Consider the following 19,580-nt stretch of genomic DNA (forward strand, 5'->3'; position numbering starts at 1 on the left):
TCCCATTGTGGCTCAGCGGTAACGAACCCAACTAGTATCCATGAGGATGGGGTTTGATTCCTGGCCCTGCTCAGTGGGTTAAGGATCTGGTGCTACCATGAGCTGTGGTGTAGATCAGAGACACGGCTCAGATCTGGCATTGCTGTGGCTGCGGCGTAGGCCAGCAGGCAGCTGCAACTCCAATTTGACCCCTAGCCTGGGAACTTCCACATGCTGTGAGTGAGGCCCTAAAAAGACAAATAAATAAATAAATAAATAAAAATAAAATAACTGGAAATCGGCTGTAATACTAATTTCTATATTTAAGACCTTATACCAAAATAGATAATCAACAAGGACCTACTGCAGAGCACAGGGAATTCTACTCAATACTCTGTAACAACTTATCTGGGAAAAGAATCTGCAAAAGAATGGATATGTGTATAACTTAATCACTTTGCTGTACATCTAAAACACAACACTGTAAATCAACTATAAAAAAAGGAGGTGCTCAATAAATATTAGTTGACTGCACACACAAAATGAAATAGTCTTATACCATGTGCACATTTGTAATTAGACTATTGAACATATATGTAAATATACTTACTAATCCTTGCCTGCTGGTAAAGAGTATATTAACTATCTGATATCTTAAATTAGAAGCAAGTCTTCATATTTATGCTCCTAAATATTAAACAGTATGCATTAATTTCATAAATACAGTGGAGTTGTACATAAAAGCTTTACTTACCACTAAAACTTTCAGAATTAGGTGATTCTGGTAGGCAGATTCCAGTCTGTGATTCTCTACGATATTAAAAAGGAGAGGTAATTTCTCTCAGGTAAGAGAGCAATATGGGGGTATCGTGCTGAGGTAAAGTGGGACTTGTGCTGAGGGCAGAGATGTCCACAAGAGAGCCTCAGTCAGCAGTGTTCTAGGCTGTCAACCATGGCTACTGCTTACAGTCAAGAACAGCAAACAAAAAAACCCCTAAATTTAAGACACATTTTTCAAAATACTGTAATAGTACTGTTGTTAGAAATTATTTTTTAAATATTACCACAGCAAAGAAATGTAGGCAAATGATCCCATAGGCAGGCACCAGAAAAAGACCCTGTACAAGCAATAGTAGTAAAACTGGTAGCAACCTTTTAAGAGTAGGGCATTAAATAAAGTTAACAAGAATTAACTTAAAAAGGAAGCTCAAATTTCCACCCTCTTTAAGAAAAGGAGACACTGTGCAGGTTCCAAGACAGTAGGGCAAAAGGACAAAAAGGAAGATTATGAACCAAAGTATCGCTGTCACAGACAGGCAACATGAGGCTGACCTGGATTTGAATCTCAACTCAGCCACTCAGTCACTGTCTGACCTTGAGCAAGTCACTCAACCTCCTGATACTCAACCTCCCTCCCTGATTACAAAACAGGGCTGCAGGAGAAAACACCATCCTCCTCCTGGGGTATAAAACCTTAGCCTAGTATCAGCTTAAGGGAATCCCTCAATAAATGGTAGATGTCATTATACGACTAATAAAAAAAATTTTAAATATCTTTGTGATGCATGAAGTTAAGGCCTAGACATCTTTCTAGGGATTAATATTGCATGTTTATTTGTTTGAATGAATAAATTAAATGGCCTATTGAGACCGTTTTTAAACTACCACAGATGCACACAAAAATACTTCACTGAGTTCAACAGCAATCTGCTACCCCACACAACTGCACAACTGGTTTTCAGATATCAGACATAGTTCTCTCGGCCAGAGTATCATGGAGATAATCCAATCTATTTTACCCTTATCATAAAACAGAATATAGACTAAGGAGCACAGGCTGGAATAGCCCGGCTCTACCATTTGCTGTCTGAACATTCTTAATTCACAGTACCTTTATCCATAAAATGGTGAAATAACTTCTACTCTGTGGTGTCCTGAGGAGGTGAAAATACAGTACTATGAACAGAGTGCTTAGGAGGACACTGGACCACAGTAGCTAACACTCAATAAATGAGAGCGGTGATAGCCAGGATATGGGGATCCGTGGAGCACTCAGAGGAAATGAACTTTTCCTTAGGTCTCTATAATTAGCCTAGAGCAACATCTATCTTCTCTGCAAGGCAGCAGTTACCTGAATCTAAGCAATATTTCCTACAGGCAAATAAGATATAAATACAAAGCATCAGGTCTTACCCCATGAAGTTAGAAACTCTGCAGCATATCGATAGAGGCGATTCATGATCTCGATCACGATGGCATAGATGATGCTGGGCACGTACAACAGGATACTCGTCCACTCAGACCCGCTGTTCTCGTGCAGACCCAAGGCCCAGTTCTCCATGTCGAAGTAAATCATCATGACAAACAGAGAAAAGTAGAGACAGAGGCACACAAACGGCAGAGAGACCAAGTAAATGCGCAACTGTCTCTTGTAGCTGGGATAGAGGGGCTCCTCCCTGCCGGTGACGGAATTGATCCCCAGGACCCCGTGATACCCCGGTCGGGGCTCCTCAAACTGTCTCTTCATGACCAGGGTCCCCCACCGGTAGGTCATACTGGCACAGCCACGCTTCCACACTTCCAGGATCACCGTGGACCAGATCAGGTTGAAGGAGGCGAAGATCACGTACTTGTCATAGTCTTCCCACACAAACAAGTAGTAAGGGAGCCCAATGACCACCATGGGGATTAAGGCAAAAGTGAAATATTCCAAAAATCCAAAGTAAAGAGCGATTGTTTCTCCAAAGTAGCCACGAATACTGTCTACAATGAAAGAGGGGAAAAAAGACCTTACGTACAGACTACCAAAGGCTTGCTTTTTAAAAAAAAAAAAATTATTTCAGGTAAGCTTATTCACTTTTTAGTTGTGGGGATTATTTCATAATACTTTCATTTCTCAATCAGTGCGTGATAGTAAACCCATCCTTCATGAAGTATAAAGACCCCATGCTTCTGTATAGCAAGCTTGACACTTCTCCCAGCCTAGGGTCCGTCTGCTGGGGCTGCTCTGCCAGGCACCCTGGGTCTGCTTCCTCTTTACCTCCTCATATGGTGGGTATCTTTTTCCCAAGGGAAAACTCACCTCGTGCTTGTCCCAAATCTCCACCGTCCTAGTTTAAATTCAGCCGTGGCCAAAGAACCACCTTAATTTGGGGGTGTATTTAATTTATGCTACTCACTTTTCTCTCACTTTACTATTAGAGTTATAAAGGCTCTTTTCAAAGAACTCTCCTCATCCATAATATATGGCTCCCCCACCCAAAGGGATAAATTTTCATCAATGCGTCATAGCAAATTTTCCAACATACTGAAGAAACATGACTGAAAAGCACAAAACAATATTCAACACGTTAAATTCTAGAACAGCCATGGAATATGTACCTTTATGTATGCACTGGGCAGAAGACAGGCCAAACAGCATCACTGTTAATACTCCGTGAACTTGACATAAGCTAATTAATCCCAAAGGGGGCCACAACACTGCACCCTTTGACAGCCACATCTACACGGGTTAGTGCCTAGACTGGAAAAGCATCTTGCACTAGGACCAGGGTGGGACACAGGGAATGAGGGAGGAGCAGTGGCTGGAGTTATTATTTCTTGGTTAATTACATGAAGTAAAAATGTTGCATTGCTTTCTCTTTTGTTAAAATAATGTGTCAGAACAGTCTATGAGGATGGCTTAGAGTAAACAAGGATATTATCTTTCCCCATCTTTAATTCTCCTACTGACTCAGGAGCATATTAAAACAGTAAGTATGATGAGGTCACCTCAAATCTGAACCATGTTAAAGGATATCCCAGCAATTTAAAAAAAAAAAAAGAAAGAAAGAAAAAGGTGTTCGTGGTCTTGGGCTCCCTATCAGACCACCTTCGTCTTGATCTCAAGGGTAAGTTCAACATCTTCCTGTGCCCGGCCACTATCACCAGCCCCAACACTCACAGAGGCCTCACAACTGCAACCACAACCATGCTCAGTCTTCACCATCAACTCACTTTTCCCCCTCACTTTATAAGAAGTAGCTACTGGATATTGTCACTTACAAGTCCTAGGGGCAACATTTAAATTTACTGCCACCTAAATGTTAAACAAAGTGAAAAAAACATCTTAAGTGCAACACAAAATGACTATCAAAACCAAAATTTTTCCTTTCAAAGAATATAAGAAAAAATTCACAATGCAATTTCAAAATTTGATCTTAAAAATAATTTTTGTTCGTTACCATATTATGATAGTTGTTTTCAGAAATGGAGGTTAGAAAGAAAGTCATTTTAGAGGAATTCCTTTAAACAAAGTGAAAAAGGAAGTGTACTTTCAAGAAAAACTGATAGCAGACCTGGGTCTCGGGCTGAGCCACTGTCCTGGCGTGGGCCCTGGCCAGAGTCACAGCCGAAGGAGCCCTGGCTCGGCTGAGGAAGGCAGCAAGATTCGTGGCCTCAGTGGTATCTGAGACCAAGCTCGTACGCCTAGCACAGAGTCGGGGAAGAACAGGAGTGGGCCAGGTGCCCGAAGGCTCAAGTAGTACAAATTCCACCCGCCCCCTACCCCTCTTTTCAGGAGGCCTGAAGGGGGACTGTGACCAGCCCATGGTCTCATTGCTAGTTTACTGCCTTTGACACCACTAATCCGGGAGAAGCAAGCTGCCTGCTGTGTTGTAAGCAGCCTTTTGAGAATCCCAGGTGATGGCAAGATTCCTGCCAATAGCCAACAAGGAACTGAGGCACTCTGACCATGATCGCTGAACCCAAAAACAAGATAAGTGCTGACGAAAATTAAACATTCAAGGCTCTCCTACTCAAAATGCCAAACTGACACTGAAAAACAGTTCTCCAGTCTATGAACAGGTACCAGCTGAATTAAGAGAAGCACACCTCCTCCCAAGAGCAGTACTCCAGCTATGACATCAGCCTGGGCAGGGTTCAAAGTAACCAAAGCAGAGAAGAAACAGTTCAGGAACTGGCATGAGGTGTGGCCAAGGGCACTGTGGGTCCTCACTGACTGGCAGGACTCATGTCTGCTTCTACTGAGTATCAGTTTTTCCTTGTGGTCTCCTGCCTGCAGGGTGAATCCTCCAGCCTCTGACCTCAGGCCTTAAGGTTCTAGATGAGACATAGCAACACTGATGACATGTACAGTTTCCACAGCAGGCTTTGGTGAGATTCAGAATATGGTGTGGGAACCCACGGGTGGAAACCCTGTAACATATCTTTTTCCCCACTTAATCTGGACATTCAAAATTCACCATTATGTAGCTGCACCAATGCTATTGAGCAAGACCAATAAAAAGTTGGAGATAAACTTGCAAAAAAAAATAAAGAAAGAAAAGAAAATCTGATAGTAAAGCTTATGGTAGAAATTACCAGCTTAAACGCAATCCTTAGGCTGAAAAAAAAAAAAAAAAACTAAACCAAAAAATTTAAACATCCATATTGACACCAGTTTATACAAAGTAATGTTCAACACACACCAAATAAATTGATGGTTATTTTTCTAAATGCCTTCAGAGAAAACGGAGAAATCCAATAATACTCACTTATAAACTACCTTAAAAGACGTTGAAGCCTGTCAGTCTGGTCCTGAGAATGAGCACAGGTTGGCCCATTGCAAATGATTAGGTCTAAAGAAACGGAAATTTTCAACTACAAAATATTCATGGTCAAACTAGATTCTCATAAAATTTGATCTATAATCAATTTGACACATACTAAGGAAGGTGACTCTGGATTGCCTCTGTCATGGGTGAAATTTAGTAAAAGCCTGTAATTCAGTCCATCTAAAATGGTATTAGAGGAAGTTCCCCCATGGTGCAGTGGGTTAAGACTCTGGCATTGCTGCAACTTCAGCACAAGTTCAATCCCTGGCCTGGGAATTTCCATATGCTATGGGTGTAGCCACAAAAAAATAAAAATAAAAATAAAATGGTATCAGAAATAAAAATCAAGGATACAATGAACTTCTCTGCAGAAGAGAAACTGACTCATACACTTCGAAAAACTTATGGTTACCAAAGGAGACAGGTGGTGGGGAAGGGATGGGCTGGGGGTTTGAGATGGAAATGCTGTAAAACTGGGTTGTGATGATCACTGTACAACAATAAAGATAATAAAATTTGAGTTAAAAAGACATTAAAAAAAGAAATAGAAATCAACAAAATAGGTCATTAAACCCATCTTATCCTCCTCACCATTTTTTTTTCTTTTTTGCCCACGTGCAGCTGGTGAGCTCTGCTTAGCAGACCAGTAAAGATCCACCCAAGAGGGATGGCTGCAGCATCACTTTTCATTGGTCAGTCTTCCTCTCGTCTAAGGAGCAGGCACTGGTACTCACCTATGGGCTGATACTTTATAGTAAACCGAGTATACCAGGTGTCCTCCAGCTTCTTCAGGGCTTCATTGTCATGCAGTGGAAACACCTGAATCACAATGCCAGAGGTGAGCAGTCTCCTCACTGTGGATGGAATACATGAGATGGGTTTGAGGTCACTCATGAAACACTCCATCAAATGTTATCCAGACTGTCCAGAAAGAGAGGAGGGCTACACAAAGATCAATGCCACACTGCCTGCTCCTAAGGTGTGTATTCTTCTGCTCTTCCAAACGTAAATATCTTGACTACTTCCTTTGACTGTGAAAGCAATACAAGTTGACGTAAATTTTTAAACCTTATGGAAATGTACAGATGAGAACTGGAGATGTCCTTGTTATTCTCTCCCTCTCACACAAAAAAATAAATAACCACTACAAATAGCAATTTAGCATATAAGTAGACTTCAAAATATACATCCATAAATATATTTTAAAACAAACAAGGGACCATTCTCTACACATGGTTCTGTACACTTTTCATGCAGCATATGATCAACTTTTTCAATGCCAATATATATATAGAACATGAATGTCCTTTTAATGGTGTCATGATATTCCCTTGTCTGAAATGCCATAACTTAACTAATCCTCTACTGGAAAATACTTGTTTCCTTTTTTTTTGCGCTATTATAAATAACGTTAAAATTCTTACATACACACCTTCCCTCTCCTGTCTACTATTTCCTTGTTACATACACTTAGAAGTAGAATTGCTAGCTCCAGGAGCGCATGGATTTTCAATCTGGGCACATATTACAAAACAGCCCCTAGAAAATTTTTACCAGTCTATTCTCCCACTATAGTGAAGGTTAAGAGAATGTTTAGTTCTGCTGCTTCTTGTTGATGTTGAGTATTTTCAAAATGATTTTTATCTTTTCTGATCTGCTTATAAAGGCCTGTATTCACAAAGAGCAAATATCAAAATCAAAAAAGATGTCCTGCCTTTAGCAATCACTTGGTGTGATTTTTAAGACTTGTGCACTTATCTGAGGTACAGGACAGGCTTGGACCAGGGGCCCTTTATCGGGGTGCTTGCATCTGAACCCAAGTCTCCTCGGGCAACGGTGTACAAACTTATATAACGGACTAAAAATAACTGCATGCAGGCGAAGGTGGGGCAAGTTATGAACAATAAGATACAAAAAGTCACAAACCAAGTGCCACTCATGGAGCGCTGGAAGCAAAAGCAGGGTAGTGCCCACAATCCTTGCAAACAGTACCACCGAGGGGTGAGCAGGCCACCTAAGACCCCACTCTGCTCTGACCCACCAATCCACTCCTACTCTCATCCCATTTAAGGGACCATCTCATACCTCCCCACTCCACCCCCCACCTGGGAGCAAGCAAGAGCACCTATTACTTGTTTTTACTTCCTCCTGCTGCAGCACAAGTCCCAATAAAGCCTTGCCTTGTCTGGCCTCTTATCAATTTCTATTAATTAATGATTCCAAGACCCCAGGTTGGTAACAGAGGGACAAGCAAATTTAACCAAAGACAATATCCCCTAGTGATAATAAATGAAAACGGGGCATTCTCTCATCCATAATTACTTAGAGTGACTCAATGGGCAGGTGGGTCTTTAGGTCTTTAAGAGGAAATGTGTTCAGTTCATGGAGAACTCAAATGCAATGCCTTGTGCCATATTTGGGGAGATGGAGTACTTTCCACATGAGTACCTAGCAGTCTTAGTAAAGAATATGGCTGCTTATAACATGGAATTTGCATCAAGAAAGGAAGCTTTGCAGCAGAAACGTATCTGACTAGAAACCATGAGGTGGCGGGTTCGATCCCTGGCCTCGCTCAATGGATTAAGCATCTGGCGTTGCTGTGAGCTGTGGTGTAGGTTGGCAGCTGCAGCTCTGATTAGACCCCTAGCCTGGGAACCTCCATATGCCAAGGATGAGGCCCTAAAAGACAAATAAATAAATAAATAATGCTTTGTTGTTTTCATCCACTGATAAGTTTTGAGCACCTTAAGGTCTATCAGCTCATCTCTTCTGAGGGCTGCCTTCTTTCTCTCCTATCCCCAAAGACAAACGATGAACCTATCAGGCAACAGGTCTCTCAGTGAGGGTAGCAGGTAAATGTCTGCAGCGTGGAAGAGAAACATGATTTAAGTTTTCAGTGCAGAAATACTACATGTGACAAAGAGTATTCTCAGGACAATGCCCTATTACAAAATCTTCAGGGTAATTTAAAAGAAAGCCTTCTTAGAAACAAGAAAAGGATAATAAAGAGGAGATATCTGATGTTAACAACAGGAAAAAGTCTGGATCTCAGAAAAAAAGATTCTTAATCAATGGTTCTTATTACAGCTGCATCTCATACCTAAATTAAAAGAGAAAAAAAAAAAAAAAGGCTTAGCACTAGGGTTGTGATAAAATGCTCTTTTTCAATGACTGAAAAAAGTATATACTCAAAATATCAACAACCAGGGTAAAAAGGTTTATGGTTTAAATTATATCAGCCTCCAATCCTGTCAAATCCATTTTTTGGTATTTTCATCCCAAAGCATTTCGGTGAATTTTTTTTTTTTTTTTTTTTTTTAGTTACCATGAGTTTGAAAGCTGATCACCCACAGTGGTTGTGATTTTTCTCTTATTTAGTGATACACAGCTATACCTTATGCCTCCTTCTATTACTACCCTTTTCAATTACTGTGTCAAGTGTTTTAACTTTGAACTGACTTATGACATCTAAATTATTTTACTATTTCTCATTCTTTTTAAAGAAAAGACTCTGTTTGGCTATAGAAGACTTTCCAGGCAAGCAAAAAAAAGCCACTTACATACTTCTAAAAATAGGACTACGGACGTAGGAGCTCAGAGAGCATATAAAGCCCCAAGTCCTAAATTACTGGGCTTCTCCTCACCCAAAAGCACAGTGCCAAAAGCATAGTTCTGGTTTCACCTTCTAAAAATAGAGGCTGCTTTTTTTTTTTTTTTTCTTTAAATCCTTCCACTTTTTCCTTTCAGCTAAGAATGTAAAGAACATGAGCCTTACCTTCAAAGGAACATATGATGCTGTGTGGGCCTATTTAAAGAGAGGGACAATTTAAACCAACATTTTTTTCCTTTAAGAATGCCGTATGATCTATTGTCAAGTACTACAGTTATGACGGCTACAGCCATTGAACAACTGGCCAAACTAACCAAAATCTAATTTAAGGAAGACTACAAGTAACCTGGCTCATAATAGGATCTTCTAAATTAAATAACGCCTAACAACATTAACAGTCTTTGGTTAATGTGACATGTTTACTTCAAGAGGAAAAGAGAACTCTCTCTTACAACCCCTTACCACATATCTGTGCAACAGGGAGGAGTGGGTTATGCTGCCCCCAATCCAGCAGAGGGTGATGAGGGCACAGAACCCACAGGGAGTGGAGACCCCCATCATGAAGGTGGGCCTCATCTGCTGCTGTACCCAGCAGCCCCTCCCAGGACCTACCTGGCTCTCGCACTCATGTGTGACCAGATCACTCCTGTCTTTAGAAGGAAAAAACTGCTTCTTGGGGATACCTGTGTTTTCAAATACAGTTTTATATCCCTGTATTATTTTCATCCCTGCTTAATATAAAAACTGCAAATATGTATGTGGTACAGCATAGTGTATGTGTAGATATGTAGATATATATGGCGCTTTACCCAGCAACACATACACATGTCAATGGCTTTACTGTCTTATATACATGCCTGCTACATATTTACTTGACATCCACTCTATTTCTCTCCTAAAGTCAATAAATAATTTTAGAAGACAGATTATATCTGACCACTCTAACCTATCCTTTTGTGTATAGAAGATATTCAGAAGTAGTTCCCATGATGTCCTAAAAAGTAATATGTATAAAAGACCTAACATGCAATTGCCATTCCCATCAATCAAAACATGATAATCATCTCATAGACATTTTGAGACATAGCTTTTACCTAAACTAAATAACATCCTTTAGGAGAAAGTTAATACATAAGAAATCCTCAGCTCCCTGAGCTCCTCTTCTAAAGGAAATCTTGCATTAGGTTATAGGCATGACTATTAAATATAGGGGATCAACAGGAGGAAACAGAGTCTGAGGGAGTGAAGAGATGCCAGCTCAGAGACACCTGGAAAGGGGATGCCCCTCAAGATGAACAAAGCCGACCAAGCACCCGTGTAAGCAATTTCTCGTTCTCCCGTTTGCTGTTTGATAGAAGAGGCCCTGAAGTGTGGCGCTCATAGCACTGCCAACTGCCCTAAGCTCATGTTTACGATACAAACTGCTCTCTATTTAATGAAAGTTTTCTATCAAAACACAACATTATGACAAATAAAATGATAATGACTGGGTGTAAAATCAAATTAAACTTAAGGTGAATGAGAGTGTCTCATGAAAGCTAGCTCTCCCCAGGAGGTCAGAGATCACACAGGGCTGGCTGCAACCTCTCCTCCCAATCAGCCTCAGAAAAGAGGCTGCACACCCCTGCCCACCCCACCCCCAGAGTGGCCCCCACAACACTTAAAGGCAAAGGTAAACCTTTCCATGTATTTGTCTGGATTAACTTTATGAAAATTTAGGATTTTAAGTTACTCGAAGTTTTATTAGTGTGAAATTTTGCACTCTGAAAATAGTTTGTACTTTATCATTATACACACACCATTTCTTCTTCAACCAAGCATTATAATCACATTTTCAAAGACAAAAAGGAAAGAGAATAAAGGCGAATTTCAAAATCCATCCTCCTTACTTTATTTTATTTTTATTTTTTGGCTACCTCCATGGCAAGTGGAAGTTCCTGGGCCAGGAACCCAGGCTACAATAGTGACCCAAGCTACAGCAGTGACAATGCTGGATTCACAACCTACTAGGCCACCAGGGAACTCCAGGGAAACCTTACTTTTGATATGAGAGTAAAACCAAAAAACTATAAACTGAAATCACAAACTTTGAGAAGTGGCCTTCTAAGAGCACCCATGCCCCTGCAACCTGGAGCTAAGCAGGAAACAGGCAGGGTTTTCCTGACCACTGAGGGATGGGAAACCACAGTCTCCTTGCCCAGAGGCAGGCAAAGAAGTTGCAGAGTAGACCCTTGAAGTGTGTCTGCTCCCTGCCTGACACCACAGCCAGACAAGACAGGCAAGGCTGGAGGGGAGAAAGTGTGGGTCTGCCATCTTGGTTAAAGAGCTGCCTGGTGGAACCCGGGGATGGAGGTAAGCAGCTCAGGAGCTATGGGTCTTGGTTGGCCAAAGACAGACCTAAAGGCCACACCCAGCAAAAACTTCTGTTAAGAACAGGGCTCCCAGAGTTCCCACTGTGCTCAGTGGGTTAAGAATCTAACTGCAGTGGCTTGGGTCGCTGTGGAAGCACAGGTTCGATTCCCAGCCTGGCACAGTGGGTTAAGGACCCAGCATTGCCATAGCTGTGGCATGGGTTGCAGTTGCAGCTCAGATTAGATCCCTGGCCTGGGAACTTCCATATGCTGTGGGTGTGGCCATTAAAAAAAAAAAAAGAACAGGGTCCCTGTGGGAGTTCCTGTGTGGCTCGGCAGGCTAAGGATCCAGTGTTGTCACTGCTGTGGCTCTGGTTACAGCTGTGGTGGAGTTTTAATCCCTGGCCTGGGAACTTCCACATGCCATGGGCATGGCCACAAAAAAAAAAAATTAAAGAACAAGGCTCCATGGAGACTCTCTGCAGGGCCTAAGATGACTCATGGAGAACACAGGGCCAAGCAAAATCCAAGCTCCTGACCACCAGAGTTCCCAAGTGGAGGTCCCCAACATCCCCTCTTCTTCAACACACATGCTTGCTTCCAAAAATAGCCAGTCTGGAAAAAATAGGGGTTCATTAAAAAATAAGTAAGTGCCGCAGGAGTTCCCGTCGTGGCACAGTGGTTAACGAATCCGAGTAGGAACCATGAGGTTGCGGGTTCGATCCCTGCCCTTGCTCAGTGGGTTAACGATCCGGCGTTGCCGTGAGCTGTGGTGTAGGTCGCAGACGCGGCTCGGATCCCGAGTTGCTGTGGCTCTGGCATAGGCTGGCAGCTACAGCTCCGATTCAACCCCTAGCCTGGGAACCTCCATATGCCGCGGGAGCGGCCCAAGAAATAGCAAAAAGACCAAAAAAAAAAAAAAAAAAAAGTAAGTGCCGCAAAGAAAGTGGCATAGAACTATGGAAAAATACTACAAGGGAAAAAAGGGAAACCACTTTTTTTTTTAAAGGCAGAGAAGAAACAGCAAAAATTACAACACAGAGCAATGAAAAACTGTGGAATTCTTCACAGAGTTAAAGAAATTAAAGCAAGCCACGCTTCTGAAATTAAAACTCAAAGAAGGGCTATGAGAGCTGAAGGTGGGAGCTTGCAAAAACAAAGTAAGAGAAAAAAACTATTATAGATACAAAGTTATAATAAAAGCTAGCAAAAAAGAAAAGCAAGGAAAAAACATAGCCAGGAAAATGGTAAACAAGCCTAAGAAAACTACCTAAAAAACTTTAAAATATTTCAGAGAATTAAATATATATAATTGCACACCCAAAGACAAGAATAGAGAAAATACAGTCAAATAAATCTTCAAAGGTAACTGGAGTAAATGTTTCTGAAATCATGGTTATCTTTAATATGTATACTGATAAAATGTATATCCAACAAAAAACTGCTGCAAAATAATTAACATCAAGACATCTGCAAACACCTGGAAATGATGAGTATTTTCATTCAAATTTCCAGACATTTCCTAAAAGCCATACAGGTCAACAAAGAGGGCAAGCAAAAGCACCCATAACACATGTATATACAGCATAGCTCAGAGAGAGGGGAGACTACAAAATGCAGTTTACACATAGGTCAGGCAGTGAAGAATCAACACTTTCTTGGTTCCTGAGTGCACTGTGGGACATTTTCCAGGACAGACCATATGTTTGGCCACAAATCAAGCCTCAACGGATTTAAAAAGATATATATTATAAAAAGTATACTCTGACCACAATGGGATAAAGCTATAAATCTATAACAGAAAGAAAACTAGGGAATTCACAAATGTATGGAAAGTAAACAAACAAACAATGGGTCAAGGAAGAAACCACAGGGGAAATTAGAAAACACTTAGAAATGAGTGAAAACACAACATATCAAAACTTATGGGACACAGAAAAAGCAATGTTTGGGGGGCATTAAATGCTTATATTTAAATCAAGAAACAAATGGACAACCTAACTTTACTATTAATGAGCTAGAAAAAGAACACTCTAAAGCCAAAGCTAGCAGAAGGAAGAAAATTTTTTAAAAAATTAGAACAGAGATAATCAAATAAAGAATACAAGGACAACGGAGAAAATTAAAGAAACCGAAAGTTGGTTCTTTGAAAAGATCAACAAAATTGACAAATCTTTAGCTAGATAAACTGAAAAAAAAAGAAGACATAAATTAACTAAATCAAAAATGGAAATGGGAACATTCTACCAATTCTGTAGAAATCAAAAAGATTGTAATAGAGTACTAAAAACAACTGTGTACCAACAAACTGGATAACCTGGATGAAATGGACAAATTCCTAGAAACAAAAAATCTACTAAGATTAAACCAAGAAGGAAGAGAAAATGTGCATAGACCTATGATTATTAAGGAGATTGAATCAGCAACCAAAAATCTCCTAACAAAAAAAAACCCCCTCTGAACCTGATGCCGTCACTGGTGAATTTTAACAAATATTTAAAGAACTAATACCAATTCTTCTCAAACTTTTCTTTCCCCAAGATTTAAGAGGAACATCATTAACTCACTTTTTGAGTCCAGCATTACCCTAACACAAAACCAGAAAAAAGCACTACAAGAAAACTACAAACCAATACTGTTCATGAACACTAATGCAAAAATACTCAAAAAAATACCAGCAAACTCATGTCAGCAGCATATCATAAAATATATCATACAAGAACTATACACCATGACAAGCAGGATTTATTCCTAGAATGCAAGGATGGCTCAACATACTAAAATTGAAATATCTAATACACTACATTAACAGAACAAAGGGAAAAAAAACCCACATGATCACTTCAACTGAGGCAGAAAAAGCATTTAACAAAATTCAACACTCATGATTAAAAAACACCCAGTAGGAGTTCTTTAGTCATGCAGCAGGTTAAGGATCCAGTGTTGTCATTGCAGTAGCTTGGGTCACTGCTGTGGCTCAAGTTCAATCCCTGCCCCAAGGAATTTCCACATGCCACAGGCATGGCCAAAAAAACCCCTCAATAAACTAGGAATAAAGGGAAACTACTTCAGCATAATAAAATCCATCTATTAAAAGCCCACAGCCAGCATCATACTGAATGGTAAAAATGAAATCTTTCCTCTAGGATCAGAAATAAGACAAAGATGTCCACTTTCACCATTTCTATTCAACATGCTATTGGAAATTCTAGCCTGAACAATTAGATAAGAAAAAGAAGTAGAAGGCATCCAAATTGGAAAGGAAGAAGTACAATTATCCCTGTTTACAGATAATATTATCTTACATGCAGAAAACCCTAAAATTTCCACAAAAATATTGTCAGAGCTAATAAATGAATTCCGCAAAGTAACAGGATACAAAGTCAACACACAAAAATCAATTGCATCTCTATACATTAACAGTAAACTATCTGAAAAGGTAAGTATGAAAACAATTCCATTTATAATAGCATCATAAAGAATAAAACACTTAGGAATTAACTAAGGAGGTAAAAGACTTGTGCAATGAAAACTACAAAACAATACCGAAAGAAATTAAACATAAACAAATGGAAAAATATCCCACATTCATGGGACTTAAGATGTAAATACTACGTAAAGCGATTTACAAATTCAATGCGATCCCTATCAAAATATCGATGACACCTTCCACAGAAACAGAGAAACCCATCCCAAAATTCATATGGAATTTCATGGAACCTCAAAGAGCCAAACAATCTTGAAAAACAAAACCTCCCAATTTCAAAATTTAGCACAAAGCCACGGCAATCAAAATAGTGTGATTTACACTATATACAGACAGACTACATAGATCAGGGGAAGAGAACAGAGAACCTGGAAACAAAATCACCAGGTCCACTGATGGGGGAATAACAGTTTTTAACGATTAGTGCTGGGAAAACTGGATATCCACATGCAAAAGAATGAAGTTACCTAACACCATATACAAAAATTAATTAATAATGGATTAAAAGCCTAAACATAAGATTTGAAACTATAAAACTTCCAATAGAAAACATAAAGGAAAAGCTTCAAGACATTATTGGCAATAATTTTTTTCTTTTTTTGCCATTTCTTGGGCCACTCCCGCGGCATATGGAGGTTCCCAAGCTAGGGGTTGAATCGGAGCTGTAGCCACTGGCCTACACACAGCCACAGCAACGTGGGATCCAAGCCGCGTCTGCAACCTACACCACCACAGCTCACGGCAATGCTGGATTCTTAACCCACTGAGCAAGGCCAGGGATTGAACCCACAACCTTATGGTTCCTAGTCGGATTCGTTAACCACTGATCCACAACGGGAACTCCTTGGCAATAATTTCTTACACCAAAAGTATAGCAAAAAAAAAAAAAAGAGGAAGGCAAAGGACTTGAATAGACATTTCTCCAAAGAAGACATATGCTCAACATCACTGATCATTAAGCAAACTTAAGGCAAAACTACAATGAGTTACCACCTCATCCTCATTAAGTTGGCCACTATCAAGTTATCAGGAAATAAAAACTGTTAACAAGGAAGTGAAGGAACTGAAATGCCTATACACTGTTGGTGGGAATGTGAAACGTTATAGCCACTGTGGAAAAAAGGATGGAGGTGCCTCAAAAAAATTAAAAATAGAATTACCATATGATCCAGCATTCCATTTCTGGGTATATATCCAAAATAATTGAAAGTAGGATCTCAAATATGTGTATACCCAGGCTCATCATATACCCATGTTCAGCATTATTCGCAATGGCCAAAATGTGGAGGCAGCCCAAGTGGCCACTGATGGATGAATGAATAAACAAAATGTGATCTATACATACACTAGAACATTATTCTGCCTTAAAAGGGAAGAAATTCTGAATATGCTACAACACAGATGAACCTTGAGGACATAATACTAAATGAAATAAGCCAGTCACAAAGAGAAATACTGCATGATTCCACTTATTTGAGATAGACAGAATACTCAAAAATGATAAAGACAGAAAGTAGAGAGATGGTTGTCAGAAGCTGGGGAGAGTGATTGTTTAAAGGGTATAGAGTTTCAGTTTTACAAGACGGAAAGAGCTATGGAAATGGATGGTGATGATGGTTGTACAATATTATATATACCTAAAAATCTTCCAGATGGTAAATTTTAAATTATATGTACTTCATCACACAAGAAAGAAACTTATGAAATATAACAACCAAATGAAATGGGTGATCTATGATTGGATCTTGGTCTGAACAAACCAGATCTAAAATATATTTGGTGATAAGTCAGAAAATTCGAATATGGACTGGCTCTTGGGTGTCTGTCCTCCCGGGTCACAGTGACTATTAAAAGGAAACCAGGCTAGAGGACACAGAAACATGTGTTTAAAGAATATTTTAGGCAGCAAAAGTGCTCAAACCTGGGTTTGAGGCAAAGTTGGAATTACACACTGTAGTAAATACTTTTGAGTCCACAAACGAGTATTATCATTCAAGTGGAATTACACAAAAACCAGAAAGTTTCAAACTGCTTATTTGCATTCAGGTATTATGTCACACTACGAATCGTCTTAAGCCTTTCCATGTTTGCACGGGTTCATACCCAGTAAGATAAGAGGAGGAAGAGAGCCCCAGGAAAAGACCACGTCTTCCAATTTTATTCTTCCACAGATTTTCATTACACTACAATGTTTGGGCATAAAGTAAACTTTGCTATTTTTAACTGAGTAATATGCAAACATGTTCACACTGAATTTTAAGCTGACAATGCTGTCAGACTTTTATAAGCAGCAGAGAATGTAAAGAACAAACATATTGACCCAAAGGTGCAATATAATGCCAGTCTAATGGCAAAAGGTATGATCATAAAAAAATAAGTTACTGTAAAGTTGTGTTTTTCAATGAGAAAAAAAGCCACTGTAATTTGTTACTTACATCTACTAAGGAAAAAATAATTGCCTTAGAATGTATATTCATGAAGCTGGTTGATATGATGACTTACATAATGATTTTCCTGGATACAACTTTGCCTGAGGGTAACCAGGGATCATTTTTTCATCTCTGGCTCTAAGATTTTCAAGTTCATGTTTGATAATGAATTGCTGTTCTGCCATTGTAAGGAAATCATCATTATCATCTAAAAAAAACAAAACTCGCAGTTATTTTCTCAGTCTTAGCCAAAATAAAATTAATAACATTCCAATAACCTGAGATTACAAAATAATGATACAGACAATAAATAAGTAAGCAGAGTATAAAACTGTAAATTAAATAGAATATAAACCTCCTCAGATATTTTGTAAGAATAAAAATATTCTGAAATGCCTTCACATAATACAATTATTCAATCATTATACTATACTTGCTTGATCTCATTTAATACCAATAAGCAGAAGGCAATACAGTTTTTAATTCTATCAATATTTTTATCTAGGAATGGAAGTGAAGTTTTACTTATACGGCAAATTTTCCTCCTTCAAACTCTCAAGCCCAGGAGTACCCTGTGGTGCAGTGGGTTAATGATCCAATTTGTCTCTGTGGAGGTGCTGGATGGATCCCTGCCCCAGTACAGTGAGTTAAAGACACAGTGTTGCCATAGCTGTGGTGTAGGTTGCAGCTCCAGCTCAGATTCCATCCCTGGCCCAGGAACTTCCATATGCTGCAAATGTGGCCAAAAAAGAAAAAGACAGAAAAAAAAAAGAAAGCTCTTAAGCTCAGGCCATTCCCTTTTGGAGTTGAACATCCCTCCCATAAATGAGAGAGAAGAAAGTCTAAGTAAAGAATGTAGTTTTTTGACAAGTGAATCCTCTCAAATGAGGTGAATTTCACCTTAATCATTTATTTATTAATATATAAAAGTCCAGGGAGAGCAAATCTGAAGACATCTAATCACATCTAAGTCTAAAAGCCCTGGAAGTGACCAATGTGATTCTGAAATCAAACTCTCACTCTGATATCAGAGCCACCAAGGCTTTCTCTGTTCTTTCTAGAAACTCTTCTCTTCTGGAACCTCTGTGAGGCTAGAACCAGTGACCCTATCAGTTAACGGGGATTCAAAGATACTGAACCACTACTGTGTTTCTTATTATAAGGTTTTTCTCTATCAAGCCAGAGAATATTCACCATTCTAAGACTTGATATATAAATAAGTCACATGTGTCATCCTAACTTATGTTCATATATTCCAGGTGTGGCAAAGTAAGGTCAATGGGCCAAATACAGCCTCACCTGGCTTTGTGAGTAAAACTTCACTGGAGCACAGCATCACCCATTCATTTCTTTTAGTCAAAGTCTGCTTTCATTCTACCATGGCAGTGTTGAATAACTGTGACAGATAATATTGGCCACTACAGCCTAAACTATTTACTATCAGGCCCTTTCCAGGAAAAGCTTCCTGACCCCTGATCTAGTCATCAAAATTTTTTTGATGAATTGATTCTGGCAGAAACCATTTTGGAACTTACCATCAAAACCTTTGAAGTTGTGTCGGGTTCCATACGTGAAGGCCCTCATGGTGTTATCATTGCACTCTTTTACCAATCCCACTGCTTCGGCCCCCAGTAACAATCTAATCTTCGAAGCACCAATAAGATATAAGTTCTGATTTTCAAGTGTTTCCTTCTCGTATTTATTTAACAATGGTCTAAACAACAGCTGGGCACCTTTGGAAACAAAAGATAAGCACAAACTTAATATGAGATTAACATAAAGTTTTCAAAAATGAAAACCTTCTAGATAAATGGTTCCAGGAGTTACCGTCATGGCTCAGCAGTAACAAACCCGACTAGTATCCATGAAGATGCGGGTTCGATCCCTGGCCTAGGATCCCGTGTTGTTGTGGCTGTGGTGTAGGCCAGCAGCTGCAGCTCTAATTCGACCCTTAGCCTGGGAACCTCCATGTGCTGTAGATGCGGCCCTGAAAAGTAAATAAATAAATGGTTCCAGTATGGTAGAAGGAAAACACATGATATTAACAATTTAAAGCCATCTTACAAATAAATAAGTTGGTGATGGCAGTTCTCTAAGCTTTTTGAAATAAATGACCATGCTGGAAAATGT

General features: G+C 39.5%; 1 protein-coding gene across 4 annotated transcripts in view; it reads right to left on the reverse strand.

Annotated features, from left to right (window-relative positions):
• ANO10 (anoctamin 10) overlaps positions 1–19,580 on the reverse strand; it is a 229,891-nt gene that overhangs the window by 186,209 nt on the left and 24,102 nt on the right. For all 4 annotated transcript variants that reach the window (XR_007133880.1, XM_047771364.1, XM_047771355.1 and 1 more), the window contains exons 3-7: positions 18,986–19,183; positions 17,524–17,658; positions 6,308–6,427; positions 2,173–2,742; positions 734–789 (exon numbers count right to left, since the gene is read on the reverse strand). Coding sequence is in view for 3 of the 4 variants with exons in the window: in XM_047771364.1 (XP_047627320.1) it covers positions 734–789; positions 2,173–2,742; positions 6,308–6,427; positions 17,524–17,658; positions 18,986–19,183 (1,079 nt within the window). In the remaining variant the exon portion in view is untranslated. The remainder of the gene's footprint in view (positions 1–733; positions 790–2,172; positions 2,743–6,307; positions 6,428–17,523; positions 17,659–18,985; positions 19,184–19,580) is intronic.

This window comes from Phacochoerus africanus, chromosome 1 (assembly GCF_016906955.1).
Source record: "Phacochoerus africanus isolate WHEZ1 chromosome 1, ROS_Pafr_v1, whole genome shotgun sequence".
Lineage (NCBI taxonomy): Eukaryota > Metazoa > Chordata > Mammalia > Artiodactyla > Suidae > Phacochoerus > Phacochoerus africanus.